The sequence below is a fragment of the Acanthopagrus latus genome, chromosome 17 (assembly GCF_904848185.1).
Source record: "Acanthopagrus latus isolate v.2019 chromosome 17, fAcaLat1.1, whole genome shotgun sequence".
Classification (NCBI taxonomy): Eukaryota; Metazoa; Chordata; class Actinopteri; order Spariformes; family Sparidae; genus Acanthopagrus; species Acanthopagrus latus.
The window spans coordinates 18,690,604-18,711,577 of record NC_051055.1 but is presented as its reverse complement, the minus strand read 5'-3'; the positions used below and the strand labels follow the sequence as shown (position 1 = coordinate 18,711,577).

Genomic DNA, 20,974 nt, shown 5'->3' with positions numbered 1-20,974 from the left:
GAGATCAGGGTTTCTAGGTCAAATTGGAATCCTTATGGTTGGTTTTTTTTTGCTTTGGAAAGTAACGTTGCTGTTATCAGCAGCCATTTTGTTAACATGGTGTTTGCTTACTCTGCCCAGACTGGGAGCTCAGAGCCTCAGGGTAGTGTTGGTGTTGTTTACCATCATGCTATCAGCTCCTGAAGGTATAAAGTGGCAGGGGGCTAGCTGGTTAGCATTCTAAATTCAGTAGGTATATCTGCAACACGAAACACAGACATACGGTCAAAACTGTTGCCTATTTCTCCACCTTTCTGTTCATAATAAGTCAAATTCTTACATATTGCAGCTTCATTAAACAAAACAAAACAAAACATAAAAAACATTACAGTACGTCTTACTGCAAAAAGTAATGGAATCACTGTATCATATTACTTTTTCTCAGGATGACTGAAAACTTTGACCTGATGGTGGCGCCACAGTTAAAGTCAGGGGATCAAAGTCTATCAAAAAAATGCTGTCAGGATCATGAATTTAAAAAAAATCTGATTGCAATTTATCAGCAGTTGTTCACATTTTTCAACCCACTGACATTTTATGGTTTGATATATTAAACCTCGATATTACTCGAATGTGACACCTTTAGGCTTCAATGACGGCCTGATCCATATGCACAGAAGATGAAAGTAAAAGCAAAGAGACTATTTGGATTAAAGATTAATGACACTATGTAAGGAGGTAACACTCCATTACACAGTCCCACTATTGTACTCCATTTGGACACATACTCCTACACTCAATTACTGCCCCATGATATAACGGATTATACGTACTGTATGTGGGCTTCACAGAGAGTGCAGCATGATTTCTTACCATGGCAGTAACACTGTCAGTTTTAGTTCTGTCTGTGCTGTTACCATATTACATTCATTTGTACCAAACCCAGTGAAATGGAAGTGCAGCTGTGACATTATTACTCTGTGGCCAGGACCATTGCATAAAATATTAGTACCAAACTGAAAGTACCATCCATTAGCCTCGGAGCACCAAGGCCCCTCTATTCATTTCTGGTGCCGCAAGGACTTGGGGTTCCGTCCCTCCTGTCACACCTTCGATGGCCTGTATAAATTTGCACCGGACTCCACAGGTTCTCATGATCTCGTGTTTTTTTTTAAGCTGAGCTCCTAAGCCATCTCTCTCCCCACTCAGCCTTCATGTATTCCCTCCTTCCCCTCTCTCGTTTATTTCCATTGGAGAGCATCGATTGGCTCGTTTAAGCCCTTCGGTCTGGACTAATATTTCACTCCATGCAGCCCTGATCCACTTGTCCATCCCTCCTCCCTCCTGTGCTTTACTTCTCTCCTTCTACCATTAGTCCTGCCCTCCCATCATCCAAATACTTGACAGGAGGAGAGACAGTATGAATCCAACTGGATGGGTGGAGATGTCGACTGAAACAAGCCCTCATTATGCAAACCGGCCATTTGGACTTCACAAACACCCATGTTTAAGTCACTATTTCCCACTTGAAGGGAACCTCATCATTGATTTTTAAGCTCCGACTGTAAGAGGAGGTCAATTATCATACAAACTGGCGGAACCAGAGGATGCCTTGCAACAGAGGTTGCTCGGATCACACTTGCAAACATCCTCCTCTAATGAAACAGGCTGTTTCGGGGGCATTAACAGTAAAACTATTTATGAGGCACTACACTGATTGGCTGGTGATGTTGCTGCCGTCGTCCTGTCCCTCGAGAGAAACAATTGCTGCTGAACAGGAAACAAGACCGGATCTGATGCTGCGCAGAACTGATTCAGAAGTACACACTGAATATCACTATTTGTTCCCAGTGACACATCACCACGAGTTCGGATGTTCATCGTGTTACTGCTTCACATCAAGACAAGGCTGAAACAGTGCCGAGTATCCATTATTGTGGTGTTTTCCATTATTATGGCTTTACGATGCATAACTCCATCTGTGCAAGATTAAACCAGGCACAGGCACATTTTTATTTCCATAATACCAACTTTCATTGTCTTTATCATAGCTTCTTTACGTTTTATGTATTCTTTTTACATCCCGTCTCTTAGTATCACTGCACCTTTGGCTTATTGCTTAATTGCTTGTCTATATATCTTTGCACTTTTGATGCTATTTGCGCATTGTTAGATGCTACTCGGTTGCCGTTGTTGAACCAGATGTAGGCCTACATTCGTTTGCTTATTCAGAACCTTACCCCCAAAAGCCTTGACCTAAAGTAGGCCATTGAAGATGGTGGTCTGGCCACAATGTCCTCACTTTTAAAGGAAACTACGTGTAAGATATTGCCAAACTATTAAGAATATTTAGAATAAGATATTGAGTGCCTGAACCCCAAATTGCTCCTGATGTGCGGTTGACACCTTGCATGGCGGTCTCTGTGCCGCGACCCCATCAAAGGGATAAAGCGGTTACAGACAATGGATGGAGATGGAAGATATTAAGTTTAAAACATAACAAAAATGACATAGTTTATAATAATCGAGTGCCTCATCTCAGTACTTCATTCCACTCCGCTTACATAGAGCGACAATTGCTAAAGTTTAAAAATGAAATCTGCTAGGATTATGTCATACGCTGGTCACAGAAACGTGATGGTGACGTGTACTTTACCTTTGAACTGTCAGTCAGCTAATAGCTGCACAACCAACTGAGCATATGAGCTAATGGCAGCTAGTAGCTACAGCCACACCTAAATAGAGGTCACTTCATAAAAAGCACTGGTTTGGATTAAATTGATTTTGGTGCTGACACAGATTGATTTCCATATAAATGCACAAATAATTCGTTGTTTTGTCGTTAGTGAAAACAATATGGACCTTGAAGTTGAAAACGGAGACTCGTGTTGTTTCAATGTTTCATGTTGTATCAAGCCTTCTTAGTGGTTTAAAAAAAAGTGACTTTGATGCTAACATAGTACTTGCACCTAGCACTCCAATGAAAAGGATTTTTACCCAAAAACAAAAATACGGTCAATCTTAAAAATGGCACTTTCATTGTAATTATGCTTTTAAATGAACGTTCGACTTGGGTACATTGATAAAAAGACCCTGGGTTGCATTTGGGTGACAATCTCACTTTAAGTGGACCAGATAATCATTGGTACCCATCTACAGAGCATCAGTGATATTGGCGAGATGTCTGCAGAGCCTGAAAAAAATAACACTAAAAAGAATAACACCCATCCACCCAGCCTCATCCTGTTCACCCTGCTCCTGTCAGCCCAAGAGATACAGAAGTATTCTCTGCTTAAAAAAAAAAAAAAAAAAGCCTGCCTCCACTCCACACACTCAGGCGGCCTCCAGCCTGAAGGCGAGGACATGTTTCCATCTGCTGATCCTTTGGAGCATTGCAGTTATTTGAAGGCAGCCTGGAACTAAATGCCACCTTGAGGAAAGGAGCACCTGCTGTAAAAACAAGTACCTACTCACTCAAACTTTCATCTTAAGAGTCTCTCTCCAGTCATTATTTCTAAGGCCCGAAGCTTTGTCACGGATGGGAGTCAAAAACAGAGGTGCCACTGGACGTTTACAGTCCCCTTAGTGAAACCCAACAGCAGCTTAAGAAGGGGCTGATAAATAAATAAAATGCTATAACAGACTGTGATAAGAAAAAACAAACAAAACCCAGAAACACATCACTCCACTGAAACAATGCTACGTATTTATTATTTTTTTCTTACTTTCTGAACCTCATTGGTAAAAAAACAGCATATTCCATTGCAGATTAATTAAAACATCAGGAAAAAATATAGAAAAGCAATTGTAGATGATTTACAAAATATATACATTAAACCTATACAAATACATCCACACACAGACATATATACAGCTTTATAATCGAACATCCAGTTTTGCATACAGTGGGGTCCAAAAGTCTGAGTCCACTATGAAGAACTGCTGTTTTAAAGATAAAAAATACAAAAGTATTGAAATAAAAAAATGACCTCAGCTTCATCAAGATAATGTCATCTTTTATGGTATAACTTATAAGAAATGTCCAGAATTCAAAAGGTAGATCCAAAACTATAGTCAGGAGTGGAACTGCTGACAACTGATACTCTTTGCTATAACCATCTCTAGCTGTAGTGACTAGCTACAGTTATCAAGCAGCTCAGGTAGCTATGTGGCCTCACATGAACATGGCTGGACACCAGACTGGGACTGGGCGTATCCTCTGATGCTAGATTGAAGAACGGGGATACAGCACAGGGGTGATTTACAGCAGCTCGGACCAGGACTATGACTACACGGATGTAAAGCAACAGGAGGTCTGGACAGGCATGAGAGCCAGGATATTTATACATCTTGGTCTGAACTGAGGACTAATGTTATCCAAACCAGAGGAAATGGTGGAGAGACAAACCAAGAGTGTTTTGGTGAGTTTTATTTTGTTTATGTGGAATTTGAAGTCAATTAAGTTTGTTTTACAAAGCAAAAACAAGGCGTTTAAGCTGGTCTTAGTTCTGTAAAAGGGAGAAACGTGGATTCAGAAGAGATATGGTTCTATTTATAACTGTCTAGCAAGAATAATAGATGTATAAATCATTAATTTCTATCAATCATCAATGAATTTTTTGACATTTTGTAAAGTTATTGGATTTACTTAAATCTCCTAGGTGAACCTTAACTATTGGGGCTCCTAGACTATCTAGATGTTTTAAACAAAAATTCTGGCCATGTCTTATAAATTGCTCCTTTGAAGAACTGCAATGAATACTAAAAACAATATCCATTTTCCTACATTATGTCTCCAATATGTAATTCCTTCCGCAGGTTCTACTGAAAAAATAATTTCCACTGGTTCTTAAGTTTAAAAGTAAAAAATTAAAACTTGAACCTCAGTATGAGAGCAAACTACACATCAACTAAAGAGGTGCCAATATGTTCCACAGAGGCACATCACCACAGTTAATATATGTGAGAGAGATACTGTTAAATGACTGTTCATCTGTGGATTTACAAAAACAAACCCCAAAAAACTGATGTCTTTTTGCACTAAACTTCCACAATAAAAGAGCAAAGAGGACAAGAAATTCTGACCTTCCCTCAATTAAAAAAAATATTTTCCTGACAGCATTACTACAAATAAATTATTGGACGAAACATTTGTTGGTTTTCAACAAATGACAGTTTCTGGAACTGGACTCAGGCTTCTGGACCCCATTGTACATCTGTGTGTTCATGTATTTGTATATACCTGATGTATATATTGCATCATTCCATCTACATGTCAAAAAAGACGGAGACCAAGAGACAACAACCTCTCCTTAGACAACAGAACTGTCCTCACTTAGCTGTTCTCAAGAACTGGCCATGCAAGAGAACCCAAAAGTCTTTTCAAATTGTGTTGTAAGAAAAACAAAAACAAACAGGCAGGACAGTTGAGACTTTCCAGGATTTGCTAGCATGGCCAGCTGCTGATGCACTTACAGACAGAAGTGAAGAAAAAAGGAGAAATACTCAAACGCACACTGGGAAAACAACATAGCATAAGAACAGACCATTTGTATTCCTTGGAGGTTGTGACATCAGTAATTCTATAGAAAAACACGAAGCACAGAGGTCAATGGGCTGATCAAAGGGGCACACTGGCTGATGCTATGCTTAATGGTACCCATACCAACAAAATGTGGATGCACAGCTGAGGGAGAACAGCAACTTTAAAACTGTACTCAGAACAGGGGCCTGATTGAAGGCTTCAGAGTATGTACAGAAGCTACAGCCTCAAATATCTGACAGTGAGTGTTTGGTCAGAATAGAATTTGGCATTGATATTCTTATTTACAGTGAACGCCTCTTGTGTACAATATAAGCTGGGACTACTTTTCAAGTTTACTTATGATATCTAACTAGGGTGCGTGAAAGATTGAGCTACCTGCTGCGAAGGTCCCATTATTTCTGCTCGCTGGCTTAAAAGGCAGCTGTTCTTATTTTTGGGGAGCCAAAAAAATTATAAGCACTTCATGAAAGAGGATTTAAAGTTGTAAAATTAACATAATCACAATTGCAAACACTTTTACAATAGTGGGTCATGCTGGGTTGGATGCCAATTAGCAGCACTTCTCAGCTACTCAAGCTCTCCTGCCGATATTCAACAACTAACAGAAGCCAAATCAAATGGGTCCCAACTGCAATGGCGATGGTCAGAGAACCTGCAAAAATGAGTTCACATGTCAAGTAGACCGGTGGAAAAATAACAGCAACGTATTAAAAACACTACAATGACAAAGTGAAAACTAAAAATGGAATCCAACCCAGTTCTAAGCACCAAAAAGGAAGCTGACAAACTCACAAACTGATCTGCAAACTAATACAACTCAACCTCAGAACCCATCTGCTTTCGTCTGTCAGTGGCTCAGCCTCTGGGGGAAACAGCCAATGTTTTGAGGCTTTTGCTGTAACCAGCATGAGACTTCATCTTCCATGTGCCAGTCACTGTTTACAATAGCAACTTGTTATGGAAGATTGGAGTTGAAGTTGATGGACAACCCTTAAATTATCTGCATATGAGTACAGATAAAGAAAAATGCTTAAATAAAAAAAAAAAACCTAGCCTCGTCACCCTAGCAGAAAGGTTCCAAGTTTGTGTTTTGGTCAATGCCCTCCGACTCCTATCCTCTCCACGTGGTGGGACAATTTCCACATTCAATTGCAGAAATTTATTCATAGAGATCGAAAACAAACCAGAATTGCAGCAGTGTTTACCATGGTGACTCTTCATATAGTGTTTAAATTATTCTGTTCACCCCGTGCATCTCTCCATAGTTCTCTGTGACCCTACTCATCCTCCAGGCTTTGTCCTCTTCCTTTCATGTCTGCTGTCCTTTCCCATCGCTCTTCCTCTGCAGCCTTTAACCATGTTCCATCGCAAGATACAGTTCTGGCTGCTGGCTACACGTTGTTTGATTGTCCTTTTTTTCCCCTTCAATCTGTTCCTGCCTTGTGCTCCTGCCCCCTGCCCCCGACATATTTATATCACCCCCTTATAAACAACACCCTGAACTGTCCTACGCCTCCTCTTGCTTTACCTCCATTGCTCCTCCGTTTCTACTGCTGCCGTATCCCACAGGGATACTTGCTCCATTGTTCCCATTTCCCTCCCCTGCCTCAAAGCTCTTCTCTTCCAGTGGTTTGCTAATCCAGGCACCGTAACCGTGGATGCTGAGAGCCCGGAAAAACTGTTGCTTTGCTAGCTGGAAGGACATGGCTGACATCTTGGCCTGGGAGTATGAGGGCAGGGCGAGGAGGTCTGTGCGGCCGCAGCGCTGGCACAGAGAGCGGAACAGACCGAACAGATTGGACTTGGACACTCGGGACACGCTCAGTTTGTTCCTAGAGGGAAGAAATTATAGTACTCTTTAGTGTAGATCATAAAGACAAGTGTGTCAGTCATGGAAAACAAAGATTGTCTGGCATGACCATTTTTTTCTCTCATTGCACAGTGTTTCCTATTTAGTTTACTTAACTGCCTACTGTTCACAGTTTTGTGTGACCTAAAGTTTCATTAAGCTTGTGGTTACATGACAGTTTTTACTGAATCTAAAAGGCACTCGATATGATCCATAATGAAATCAAGGCTACCCATGTGTATGTTCTGTAAATGGGTCATTCTTGGTTTCTTATCACATGATGACGTGTTTCCAGCAGCAGGCACAGAGTACCAAATTATAAAAACTTACTGTCAAATCTTAAAATTCTGTTTCTGGAAAGAAATTCCAGGGATGACCTTTTACAATGATATAGTGTCCTTATGATCAATAATTCATACAGACAGATAAAAACACATGTTCAGAACTCATTTTAGATCTACTGGGTACATCTACTTGAAATAAAACGATCTTCACTCAGGTAAATCCAACGTTATCGTTTGTCACTAGAGAACGACAAAAACACTCAGCAGCAGCACTGCAGTCGTTAAACAATAAATATCTGAGTGGATAAAAACAGACTGTGCGTCCAATCTAAAGCTATCAATATAAAATGTTTGTTGAGAAAGGATTTGCATTTGTTACATACCCATCTAGTTTGCCTTTGGTCCCATCCAGCACCTCCACGCTGTGCTGGTCTGGAAAACTCCAGTTCACACTGGACTCCTTCGTCTTGCCTGTGTGACGTGTTGAATCATACACACTCACCCGGCCCACCTACAGTCCAACAAGGTGGTGTGGAAGAAGGGAAGCGAGGAGACAGAGCATATTTTTTTCCATAGGGCTAATTTAGCTCTTCATTGTGATTCAGCATTTCCAAACAGAGCGTGTAAAATTAGTCGTGTAATGCATTTGTCAGTGTGATGGCTGTGTCACGCTGTGAGTCGATTAGGATGGAAGATTCAACCAATGTCACTGACTGTGTGGATGAAAGTCAAGACAGTGTACAAAAATGGGTTACAGCAACAAGCTTAACTGTGCTCAACCCCTTGTATATGTGGGCAGCATTACCACAGCGGTCAAGTGACCAGTGCCCTCTTGTACACATGTGTTAAGCAGCAAAGGCACAGCCAAACTTTCTGTGCAGCTTTCTTTTGGATGCATAAGAGCCGCCTGATTTATTTTTCCAATATATATGATTGTGATAAATAGTGTGAGTGGCCAATGGTTAGCAGTGAAGCTGTGTAACAGCAGAAAATTAACAGCTTATGTTAATGTTTGCCAACCGTACCAACCTTACTTTTACGTGTGTATTGTGGGGGGGGGGGGGGGGGACGGGGGGAGAAGAGACTGGAAGTATAAATAAACTCTTTAGGTTGCGGTTACACCTGTGAGATGCAGCATGCACAGAGCTGGTGAAGTCAGCTACACATCAGCATGGCAAAATACATGTGATTAGAGAGACATATGAGTTAAAAACACATCCGACATATTTGTAGTCTAGACACGTGGTAACTGCCAGCTCCTGCATCGAGTTATGAAAGTGACCTACCTGCTTTTTGCTAATTGATGGATGAGCCAAACTTTAAGAAGATGAGCAATGAAGAAACAGTAGTACAGGTACAAATAGGAGAGTTGGCAGCTTAATTGACTAATTTAGTTAGAATGACCTCAATACTCCAGATTAATGTCCACAAATGACACTGCCAAACATGTACCTCTGGGTGGTTCAGCGTAAAGGGAGTGGGGAGACTTTGGCCGAATGCTTCCCCGTCTCTGGCAAGTCGACAGCAGACAGCACGCGTCAGGTGCCCGTGGCTGTACAGATAGCCTGACAGATCAGAACAGCAAAGACACAGTGTAGAACAGAAATATGAGACAAGAAGCAGTGTAAAAGTGGGAATTCATCCAGCTTCACTGCCGGGAACTCGCATGAATATTTGTCACATTATCTGCTCATCATTCCAGGGAAATCAAAGTAACAGTATATTTTACCAAGCGTGATGGACTTCAGGTAGATGGGATTCAGGAAATGGGTGAGCAGCGCCCCCTGCAGACCCAGCACGTTCCAGCGCAGGATCTTATCACTGCAACTCATAGTTCGCAGCCTCTCGCCGTGCTGGATGCCGTCCCATGTGGGCACGATGGCACTTGACTCCACTGGGATGGTGCCCTCGCCTGGCACAAGCCACAACAAACACACAAACATAGACAAAAGGTTACAGAGTAAGGAATCATTTGCTTCCATGCACTGCACGGAGACATATCTATAAAGTGTGCCAGTGTCATCTCTCACCGTTCTCTACTTTGGTGCGGAGCTTGCCCTGCTTAGAATTCTCAAACAGAGGCTGATGACCCTCAGTGTCATCCCCAGCTTCACTGCATGACTTGTCAAACAGGGCGCCATCACCGCAAGGTGCCGTGCTATGGATGAGAGAGAAAGAGGAGACATGAGTTATTGACAAAAACACACACACCATGATGACATGCAGTTTAAAATAGAAGGCACCCTATTGATCCAAACATGAAACATTGACGTATCAGAGTGATGGTTGGGACAGCAGTGAAAGAGGATAACATGGTTGTAGGTGAAGGAGGAGAAAGAAAATATCTGATAGTCTCACCTGATATAGAGGTGAAAGGTGATGTCAGGTTTGATTTGCAGTTTGTTGTCCTCTGCCGGCTCAAATATACTGTCGTCTGTGCCGTCATAGTACTTGAGCAGCTCACGGTACAGAAACCTGAGAGGAAGGCAGATGGTGAGTTCGACTTATAAATAATGGGTCTGCAAGAACAGCGGGGTATTTTCAGAAACATTGATAAAGGGCGAGATCTATTTCTACCGAACAAATCCCCTTCTGGAGATGATTTCAGCGTGGCAATCATTAACAGTGTCTCCTTTAAGGCTCAGCTCCTCCCCTTTGACACAGCGATTTCCTGACAGAAAAAAGGGAGAAACACATTCAGTGTCAAACAACAATGCGATGCCTCTCAGTTCTGCAGTGACCTAGTTCTGTTTAACTTGACAGTGCATGCCTCTGAGCATGGACATCAAAAAAACTTCCTCATATCATGGGGAAAAAAAAAAAAAAAATGCAGTGACACCATATTTTTAAGCTGTAACACAATTCCTTAAAATGTTATTACCACCTGTTTGCTTCAGATTGTATGCTAAACATAATGTGTTTACCAGTTCCCAGGCTGACAACAGTCCCCAGGCCCTCTCCCCTCCGCATGACGATGGTGGCAAGAATCTTGCGTCCCAGAAGGCTGTGCTGGATGCGCGTGGTCAGGGCATTGAAACGCTGGTGGCTCAACATTGCTATCTGGTCATGCAAAGTGCTGCCACTCACTGGAAGCTAAAAAGAGGAATGTATGCAAGACAGGACAGGTAATGAGGATTACTGTATATAGTTTATATTTACTACAGCAAATTATGACTGTGTGTAAACACTGAAGTCTAAGCTGCATGAGTATCTTGCACACAAACAAAACTATGCAGTCAGAGGAAGTATAATGTTTGTATGTTGAATGTTTATGAGATTCCAATAAATAAAATATAAAAAAATCAACACTTCCTATAGCTGCTACAAAGCTAAAACCTTTCAGGGAACAAAACTGATTAATTCACAGTGAAATGACAATCATGTTAAATTAAAGAGTCTGTGTGTAGTTTACTTTAGACTGATTATGTTTTAACTGAGGTTACAAATGTGCATGTAAACGTTATCGTTAGTCAATCACATTCCCTATAGTGAGGTAGTTCTTCCAGTTACATGCAGGTGTTTAGTGTGATTAAACTGAAGCTCGTACTTTCAACACAGCAATGATGACATAAGCATAAACCTTTTGTCATGCATTTACATACTGCATTATCCTCATATTGAGCTAGATGGTGCACACAGAAGATATAAAAATGCTGATAAGTCAGTACCTCAGCTGGGATGAGCTCCCCAGTGCGGGCGGCTCTCTCAGCCTCTCCAATCAGAACTCGTAGAGCGGCATCTGCTGCTTCCTGTTTTCCCTGCTTCTTGTTGGACGCACACACTGGAGGGAACCAGCGTCCACCCAGTTTGGCCTGGTAGGTGAACCTGCGCAGGTGGGGCAAAGAGAAAGGCAATCAGATGTGGATTTGACAGGATTGTCTCACTCACTTTATGGGGCCCTGAGGCTCCAAACCAACATGAGAGGACTCATGGGGACAAAAGCTGACTGATACCATTTTGCTCACGTCTCAACAAAAAAGCTGCACTTGAACACACTGTAAAGACAGCTGATGGTCAATGGCATTACAGGAAATCTCTCTCTGGACCACTGGTGACTGTGGATATAAGAACTGTTATGATAAAGCAGCCTTTTTGCCACTGCTCTTGCTAATACAGCCACTTCATATTGAAAATGTGTCTGATAAAGAGTTGCAAATGGCACTGTGAAGAGGGGGAGGCAAAAAGTGAAGATACACTGCACTAAATTGGTGAAATGCTGTAAACTACAGCAACAGGCTCAAGGGGATTTCCTGTTTTTCCCTGTTTCTCTTCTTATGCACTGATTCGCTTAGCTGAACAGCCAACTGAAATGATTTCTCTCACCGCTGGATGATGGGACAGATTTGAAGTGCTCAATTGGGCAAAAAGTCACCAACAAAGGCATACTGTAACAACTAGGGATACACACGCTGACAGACACTTGGTCTGGTGTGTCAGGGTGTTATAATGGTTTCCTTAAATCAAATACGAGACACAGATATACACACATATAAAGTGTAGCTAGAACTACAGAGTTCATGAGATACAGTTCACACATACTTAGGCTCGTGTGCTGGCCCAGACTGACCGACCAGTCGGATCTCAGCAGCAAATCCCCGAGCTCTAGCATACTCGAGAAGACCTGACACTGCATTGTTGTTCAGATGGTTGATGAGGTCCCCAACTCCTGCCTCGTGTGCTGCTCGCAACTCGTCTGCAGTCAGAGGAGGCAAAGAGGGACATGTAGTCCCAGAACCACTGCCATCACTATCACTCGAAGAGCCCAGCGGCAACTGAGGCTGGAAAATAGAGAAAAAGCGAGGAAAAAGAGCTGTGAATGGTTTGGCCAAAGGGAGCAGAACAGTGTGACAGAGGTGACAAAATAAATTCTCACAGCTTGAGTGACCTGTTGTTTTAATAAAGTCATTCCTCAAATTTTTTAAGATATGCAGACCCGTTAAAATGAACAACTTGAGTTATTTTCAGTCTCTCCCTTCTAACCTTGTTGAGCTGCAGTCTCCCGTCAGCCATTAATTCTTTCACGGCCTCTTCTGCAGCCAGCTGGCGGGCTGCCTTTTTGCTTGGTGCTGAGGCCTCTGGAAACAAGTTGTCTCCGACCTTCACCCTATACATGAACCTGAACACAGGAAAGCGACTGAGAAGGAGAAAAGCGTGGAGAGAGAGATCTTTTTGGTTTCTTTGAGTTTCTGCTCCAAATTCTTGAATTATCATATTTAGATAAATGAGTGTCAGTGAGAGGTGCAATGTTGAGCCGATTATTCGGTGAGTCAGATGACAGAAACTTCATTGCTATTAACCTTAAACTCTGTCGATATTCAATCAGTAATTTCAAGCACAAATTTCAAAACATTGCCCCCTTATTTATCTAAGACTTGATTGCTTCTCTTTTGCATCTACGACAGTAAATGAGATGTCCTGTTTTGGATTGTCGCGGACAAAAGAAGCACTGGGCTATAAGCATTTGACATTTTATAGACTAAATGATTAATTGTGTAAGTAATTGAAAGATTAATAAATAACAAAAATAATCGTCAGTTGAAGCCCCAGTCGCCATAACAGTAGAGCTTATGGTGTACTAGTGATCAAGACAAATACATGCAGCATTTGCAGATGGTTCTTGGAGGAACACACAAGTTCGTATTATATCTCTAAACTGACTGCCTAAAGGGATGGAATATCAACAAAAAGAGGGTTTAAGTGTAAACAGACAACGATGGTATTGTGTTTTGTCAGCTGACTACAGTACTCATCACAGCTGATCAACTTCTTCCCTGAGGAGGAAATATACGACTACAAAGGGACATGCAGCGTGGGGGAGAACACGATCTGAGGATGTAGACAGCTTCAGAAGGAGGTGGAGGAGCTAGTACCTTGGGTCATGTGGTGGGCCTGCCTGCCCAGTGATGATGAATTCAATGGGGTTCCCGCTGCGCTGGCTGTACTCCATTAGGACAGACACAGGATTCTTCCCACCAGGGAGAGAGCGGGACAGTGGCTGGCGAGTTCCTTCGCCGATCCCTATCCCACAAATCCCCCCCATGTCTTCAGCTGGTCCCTGGTAGACAGTGGAGGGGACAAATAACATATTTCAAGTAAGGCTGTTTTTTGTGACTGTATTTTTGAATAAATGGCTTCTGTTTCATTCCCATTTAATAAAAGTTCAAAATAATCACAAACAAAATGTTGGTCTCCACAACCTACTACACTCAACTGATGTTAATAACCTGATCAATCTCAGGTGTTTAACGCAAGAATTGGCAGTCCTTAGCTGATCATCACATTCAAACTTACACTGGTATCTGTGAGTAGAGCCATCACTTGGTCCATACCGGCAGTCCCTCCTTCTTCTCCTGTGCTTGCCCCTCCCTGCATCTCTCCTATGAGGATGCGCAGGGTTGCAGCAGCGGCGTCCTTTTTTGCAACTTTCTTACTGGAAGCTTCTGCGACAGGAAACAGCCTCCCGTTGAGCATCACCTGCATACGGAATCTGATGGAGGGAGAAACAAACACAGACACAGCGATCTGTCAATATATGATTAATCGAGCAGCTATAATTTTTTCTGAGACTACTGTGTTGCATAATAAGCACAGTCATTTTCATTCTAAACTGGCAGCATCATGTGTCTTCATTACGGCAGATTTATTTCTTGCACTTTGAATCGATAGGTTTTTCTAAAGGCGCCTCAGGGAGGCTTACAACATGTGGGTGGAAAAATAAAAAAAGATGGATGTCGCATAATGAAAGCACATCAACATATCTTGTGTTTTTGAATATACACAGTTGCTACATTCAGGGATGCACTGATCCAACTGATACTTCAATTCAGAGCATGTGCGGATACAGTTTACAGCTTTATTATCATTGCTTTCTTTCCCTGAAATTAAAAGTCTACATGAAGGTACATTTTTATATAAAGTGAGACAAACTATGAGGTGCTACAATAACACTGACAAGAATATTGTATTACCGTTGATTGTCAAAACCTGATGCACTTCATTAAAGGATGAATACACAGACAATGATCACAGATAGATATTCTTTACCCCTGTATTAACTAAAACGTGACAAGTAACAGAGAAGATTAACAGACTAACCTTGGGTCGTGAGAGGGTCCCGACTGGTCAAGGAGCAGGAACTCACAGTTCTGGCCCAGATACTGGGCGTACTCCATGAGGCCGCTGACAGGGTTCTTCAGCCTCACCTCCTGTAATTTGGCCCACAGGTTCTGGGGAGGTGGAGCGGCCAGTGACACGGCTACAGTTCCCACAGTGTTGGCCTTCTCCGCTGCCAGTTTCTCGGCGTCCGTCTCTCTGCGAATGGCATTGAGGAATTCTGGGATGTCATCAGTGGCCCACTGTCCTTCGGCGGGATCGTCTTCTTTACATAAAATTGAAGTGGGCGCTAGAGCAGAGGATTGGCACTGAAAAGCAGAGGTAGAAAAGGGTTAATAAATCGGGGTACAGCTCCATAACTGCTCACCTCACCTGACTACATCTTGTGAAAAGGTGCTTCACATTCTCCAGATAATGCTTTTTCTCTTTAAGGAATATCTAAATAACACACATGCAAACACTCACATATCTGTCCAGTAGATATCAGGCTACAGCCAGCAGCCTGCTAGCTAAGTTGGACATAAAGACTGAAAACAGCAATTAAGTCTGTTTCCCAAAATGTCGAACTATTCCTTTAATCTTTGTAAATGCTGTGCCATATTGTTCTGCATTTAATATTTTGATTTTCTAATATTTCTGCCAGCCACTCAACGATCTAGGTAAAAAATACTCAATTTAAATATCTATAGTTGCGTTTCTGATCATAATTCATACTAAAATATATAATGTACTGTATATGTGACATACTGTGTTTGGCAATCTATTTGAATGATTCTTTGCTCTTACGTTTTTATTTTTCATCACATGACTTCCATGCCACCTTCATAAGAATGTATCCAACTTAATACGATTAAAGATAAACAAAGCAAAATTGTACTTACCACTTCACTCTGACTTTGCTCTGGCATCCAACCTTCTGGAAGTGGCAGTGGCTCCAGGCCTGGTACTGGTGGTAATGGTGATGATGACAAAAGCACGGACCCTACTCCCTCATCTCTATTGGCCTCTAACTCCATCTTACTCTCTTCAGTTGGGAGGCTCTGTGCGGCTTTAATGCTTCTCTCCATCCTCTCTCTGCGGTGGCTGGAGAGCTCCCAGGTGGGAGGGTTAACTTCTCCATTCTTAATGATCTCACCTTGCTTCTCCAGGGCATAGAGGGTGGGATTGACCTGCTTGGTAGTCCTTAAACCAATGTTTTTTGCTATGGAGAGAGCAGTAGCCTCCTGTGAACGCAGGAGATACTGTAGGACTAGCTCCTTCTGTTCAGCCATTGTGGGAAGCTTCAGTTCCTGATCAGGGGGACTAGTAGTGCCCGGATATTGTTTCTCCTGGTGCCAACCTCTTGCTGATGACCGGAACTCCTCAGAGTCAGATGACTCTAAAGAGAAGGAGTTAGAAGAACTGGATTCTGTGTCAGAGTTGTCGTCTCTGACCTGTCCCAAGTTTCCTGCTGTTTCTGTTTTTAGCTCAACCTTCACTTCAGCAGGGTGTTCTGAGCTCACACACAGATGGGATGGTGGACTTTGTACTTTAGAGTCTTGATCTTCCTCGCCTCTGACAGGTTCTCTGTAAAGAGTCCACTCAGGAGGGAAGAGTCCTTGCTTAGAGGCTTTCTGTGAGCGCTCCAAAGAGTATAGGACCTGGTTGACTATCTTTTTGGGCAGATGCAGCTTTCTGGCTAATAATTTTGCAGAGACACTCTCACTGGGTTTCAAAGCAGCCAAAGCACTGTGGACCTGCGCCTCAACGCCAGGAGTGACTTTATTAAAGCTCAAATTTGCTAAGCTACTGGATACATTGGGTCTGTCAAACCTTTCTCCTCCTCTGTTAGGCCTGTCTCGATGAAGGGACAAACTCTGAAAATTCTCATATAAACAGTCCGTTTGGACACGCCATTTTCTGTCGGAGTACTGATTGTGGTTTTTGCCTTGTGATTGGTTTTGACTCAGGTGTCGAGGGCCTGGGGTGCCTCGCGGGGCTCTTAAGGTGGTTGGGTATCCAAAACTCTGTTCTTGACTGTACCCCCCTCTACCCCTATGGCTACTGTTGTTTGGATATCTACTATAGTCCGACTGGGGCTGGTATGTGGAGCTAGGCGGCCCTCCAGGTACTACTCCCCCTCTGCCTCCACGTGGACTGCCTCTAAACTGGGGTGCCTCGGAGCTCTGTCCTCTAAGGAACTCTGCCTGTTGGTATAGAAAGGAATTAGGAACAGGACCAGGGCCGTGACTCGGATTATATGAGCTGTTATGAGCCACTGGTTTAGGGGCTCCTGTACAGTGATTTGGAATAGGTGGAGCGGAGGGACTGAGAGAGGCAGGTGGAGGCTGTATGGGCCCTACAAGATGGGCAGGACTGGGGTAGTATCTTGAATATGGGTCCTGCTGTGGGCCAGGTCTAGGGTAGATTGAGGCTGGGCCAGGCCTGTGGTAATTCTCTTTGGCGTGGAGGTCCGGTGGTGGGTGCCTGTGGAAGTGTTCTTTGGAAGGCCCTCCTCTACCTCTGCTCATAGCGCAGGGGTTGGGCGCGAAGGGGGCCGGTGCAGCTGGCTGTGCGGCGTCTGTATGAGTCTACGTCCTCTAGCACAAATAGCAGACACCCTGACAGGGAAGTCAAGGCAGGCCAAATGCACACTGAGAGCGCCTGAAATACAAACAAAGGACAACGTCAGGGGAATATTAATAAAGACAAATAAATAACAGTTAAGATAATTGAATGGTGGAAAAATGAGAAGTAGCAGCTAGGGCAAGGGAAACTATTCCCCAGCCAATAAAACATCTCCAGGTCCTGTTGGCAAACCTCCAAACTGCTCAAGTGTCCTTGGATAAGTCAGTGAATCTATACCACCTCCAAGGACAAAGTTTCTAACAGGATCCTAAACTCCTACCATCCTGAAAAGCAGATAACATATCTGGGTATAAGCCCCAACACAGGCCAACACTGTAAACTTCACTGTGTATAACTTAAGATTAAGCCCTAGCCAGTTTACAAGGATACTGCAGGGTGACATACTGTTTCTCCCAGCCACACTGAAACTTAATCCCAGGGTAAAAGGATGGTGATTAATAATTCAGACCTTCTTGTGCCTATTCTGTTTTATTTCTGGCCTTAAAAATTATGGCTGGATCTGGATCCATAGCGGAGAAGAAAAGTGAGACATTGATGCAGATGAAAAGTTCCAAGGACACATGAACGTCAAGCGCTGCCTGTCAGTGACAAGCTGTGGAAAGAAAACCATGCAGTCATTATAGACAGTCCTGACTATAACAGGTTAGCTAGGTTTATTCCTTCACCCAAAAAAAAAAACAAACAAAAAAAACAAATCATTCAATGAGTAGAAATGTACATCCTGAAATACATAGTCCAGAATTCCAATATCCTCCTATAGCACAACAAACATTGATTCAGCCTCAAGTGTCACATCTGACAACACTCAATAATGTCTATATCAGTGAGACCGACAACAAGGGGACACCCAATACTGAGTCAGGTTTCAACCCCTCTGGCCCAGTCAGCATCACTGGTCTGTCACATAGAGCTGAGCAGGCCCGAACGCAGCCACATTAACAGAGAACACCATAGTGTTGGTCCATCACGGTAATTTGGGCCGACAGGGCCGGCAGCCCTGGGCCCAAACAGGGCTGCAGCTGACTCATCTTGACCCTGATAGAAGGCAACAGTTGACAGCCAAAATAACAACTCTGTGTTTTTCTCAAGCCACCGTCATTATGTTTGTCTCTATTTTGAGCTTGGACAGAGGCATGAACAAGACGACCCCTCTGACAACTGATGAATCAACACTTTCACACACTTAATGCTGTCATGTCAAGACATGTCTAAATACCACCTATGCTCAGTTGGATGTTCAAAGTGACCCCTTCCTCTGAGACACGTTGGATCCATTGTCAACATAGCAGCGCAGTTAAATCTGGTTCATGCTCCAAATATGTTGCGCACAGATTTACTAGAAGCATAAGATCCAGTGTGCTCGCACAGTGTTGTTGATCTCACCAACTGTAGATGAAATCAAAGTGGCAGCAGTGGAAAAAAAAAAGTGGGAATAGTCAACGTTGCTGCTCCTGCAGCTTCTCAGACGACTTCAACAGAGACTCACGACAAGTCAAAGACAAACCTAGTAGACTAAACACTGGCTGCGGTCTAGAAATTGTTAAACCACGTGTTTAACTTCAGAAAAGGCAAAAACGTTGTCCAGATCGCAGTGATCTTCCGCTTTGAATGAGTGAGGTTCGTCTAGTTTTGTCGCTCGCTTTTTAAAGGTTGTGTGGGCTCCTGTAAAAGACGCGCTGCTTCAGTGTCACGCCACGAAAATAAAGCGAAAATCCACCGACTGGCTGGTGTAAGAAAAAGGAAACACAGGGAAACAAGACGCAGGTTAAGTTTCGATTTCATTTCTCGCAATAAGTTAAGTTTCTCTTGTCGATCACGTGACCTGCAGAGGCGCCCCGGTGCCAGGCAGCCATCCACTGACACGAAGATAACACATTGAATTAACTGTTAAATATAACACAATTAAAGCACATCCGTGGCCGTCTTTTAATTATCATGCTTAAAGAGATCGCCCCCGCGGTCCAACTCAAAACAATCAATGTGTCGGTGTTACTGCGGAGCCACAAGGACATCCTCTCCTGGATGCACGCTGTAGACAGAACACCGAGGCAGAGGAGACATCACATGCTCAGATCAGATTCTCACATTAAAAATAAAACGGACGAGGGGGAATGATAGTAATGTTATACATTTTGGGAGATACAAATATCACAGCCAAACGCCGAGATCTTGTAACAGGATTGTGACGGGCTGGGAAGGGGAAAAAAAAACAAACAAATAACGTAAGAGTACTATAAGGTGAAGGTCACTATTAAACACGAGGAGCACAAGACACAGGTTGTATTGTGAAATAATTACACAACCCGATTTTCACTCGTGAATCTGCTCATTTCACTCACAGCTGAACTTTGAAAGCAGAGCAGCAGGGAGGCGTACACTCACACACGTCACATCACCGTCAGACGTGTGACTGTTTCTCGCGTAGTTATGATTGAATATAATTAATTTAAACGAATCAAACATCTGTTCAATTACATACAGTCTCAGTTTGCTGAGATATGTTCACAATCAAGTAGAAAAGTACCGGGCTGCAGGATGCATAAACCAGTGTACTCCAGTCTGTACACCTGTCTATCTATCTTTGTTTACTTAAATCAGGACGAGCGAGCTCACGCTGTGACGTTTCACAGGTTGTCTAACTACGTTACACACAGCAAAACAGAAGACACCTCTTACAAAGTACACCCTGACATCAATCTGAGTCAATTCACCTTTGAGGTTTACGTGGGTCACAAGAGATGAATAACTCCACATTATAGAAGAGGGTGAGATCCTTTAAAGAGGGTTAGTCAACTGATGACAGCCCCTTCGCCGTTTTACTTTGGTTTTCCTTGATGCAGACTTTGAGGGAGGATGAGGCTGCAGCGCTGACTCGAACAGCTACAGGTTAGACGTGAGGCACAACATTTTCACCAAACCGCCGAGGAACACGTGCTTAAATGTCTAACTTTCTGAATGAGTTACGTTAAAGACATTTGATGGGACAAAGGCTTTAGCTAGCGGCAGCTGACCGAACATCGTTCCTCCTCCTCCTCCAGCTAACGTTAGCTAGCCTGCTAGCTCGTCACTGGCAGCAGTAAGTTACACCGCACTGGCACTGCACCATTTCCAACTACCGCCCGCAGCACTGCCAAGTCCTTGTCTGCTAACCCAAAACACACAGACGACTCTTCACCCTGGCCATACAAATGCTTTCAAGAACCGCAGTCGCTTTGAATTATTACCTTAACTCGCAGTGTTTCGCTTCAGCGGGCTCGTGTCGGTGTGCAATATTTTAATGCGGTGCAAACAATCAAAGAACTGGTGCGCGAGAAGTGACGCAGGTCCGCTGCGACGAACACAAACAGCTACACGTCGCGTGTTGATGCCGCAGCCACATCGGCAAGGTTCGAATATGTTTTGGGTCGTGTCCTTTTGGTTAGGATATCCTCGTGGGTATGAACTCTTAACTTTCACAGTTTTATTGTAACATGTTGCAGTTAAAAGCACACCTTCATTTCGCCAGAGCAGCTTTCTTCGCTCTATATGCTTAAATTTTAATTATTTCAATCGGCTTAATCATAATAAAACACAGCC

The 20,974-nt window shown here is 43.1% G+C and overlaps 1 protein-coding gene across 4 annotated transcripts; it reads right to left on the bottom strand.

Annotated features, from left to right (window-relative positions):
* Positions 1 to 3,663: 3,663 nt before the first annotated feature.
* adar (adenosine deaminase RNA specific) lies at positions 3,664 to 20,752 on the bottom strand. 4 transcript variants are annotated; one of them, XM_037073909.1, is made up of 16 exons: positions 20,623 to 20,752; positions 15,652 to 17,413; positions 14,753 to 15,078; positions 13,949 to 14,144; positions 13,528 to 13,712; positions 12,638 to 12,791; positions 12,197 to 12,435; positions 11,326 to 11,482; positions 10,582 to 10,750; positions 10,235 to 10,328; positions 10,016 to 10,132; positions 9,688 to 9,815; positions 9,387 to 9,569; positions 9,110 to 9,222; positions 8,041 to 8,168; positions 3,664 to 7,356 (listed from the first exon to the last, which is right to left on the bottom strand). In XM_037073909.1, the coding sequence occupies exons 2-16, from the start codon at positions 17,278 to 17,280 to the stop codon at positions 7,032 to 7,034; spliced, it is 4,143 nt and encodes a 1,380-aa protein (XP_036929804.1). In that variant the 5' UTR covers positions 17,281 to 17,413; positions 20,623 to 20,752; the 3' UTR covers positions 3,664 to 7,031. The 4 variants fall into 4 exon arrangements, with proteins under 4 accessions (XP_036929804.1, XP_036929807.1, XP_036929806.1 ...); XM_037073912.1 differs by having other exon boundaries at positions 12,638 to 12,773; XM_037073911.1 differs by lacking the exon at positions 20,623 to 20,752 and adding an exon at positions 20,110 to 20,402.
* Between the last annotated feature and the right edge of the window lie 222 nt (positions 20,753 to 20,974).

Excerpts from the sequence above, each read along its gene's own strand:
- adar (XM_037073909.1), bottom strand. The coding sequence starts at position 17,280 with ATGAGCAGAGGTAGAGGAGGGCCTTCCAAAGAACACTTCCACAGGCAC. Across the intron at positions 14,145-14,752 it reads GGACCCTCTCACGACCCAAG|ATTCCGTATGCAGGTGATGC; the intron begins GTTAGTCTGTTA and ends TCCCTCCATCAG. Across the intron at positions 10,751-11,325 it reads GGGAGCTCATCCCAGCTGAG|CTTCCAGTGAGTGGCAGCAC; the intron begins GTACTGACTTAT and ends TCCTCTTTTTAG.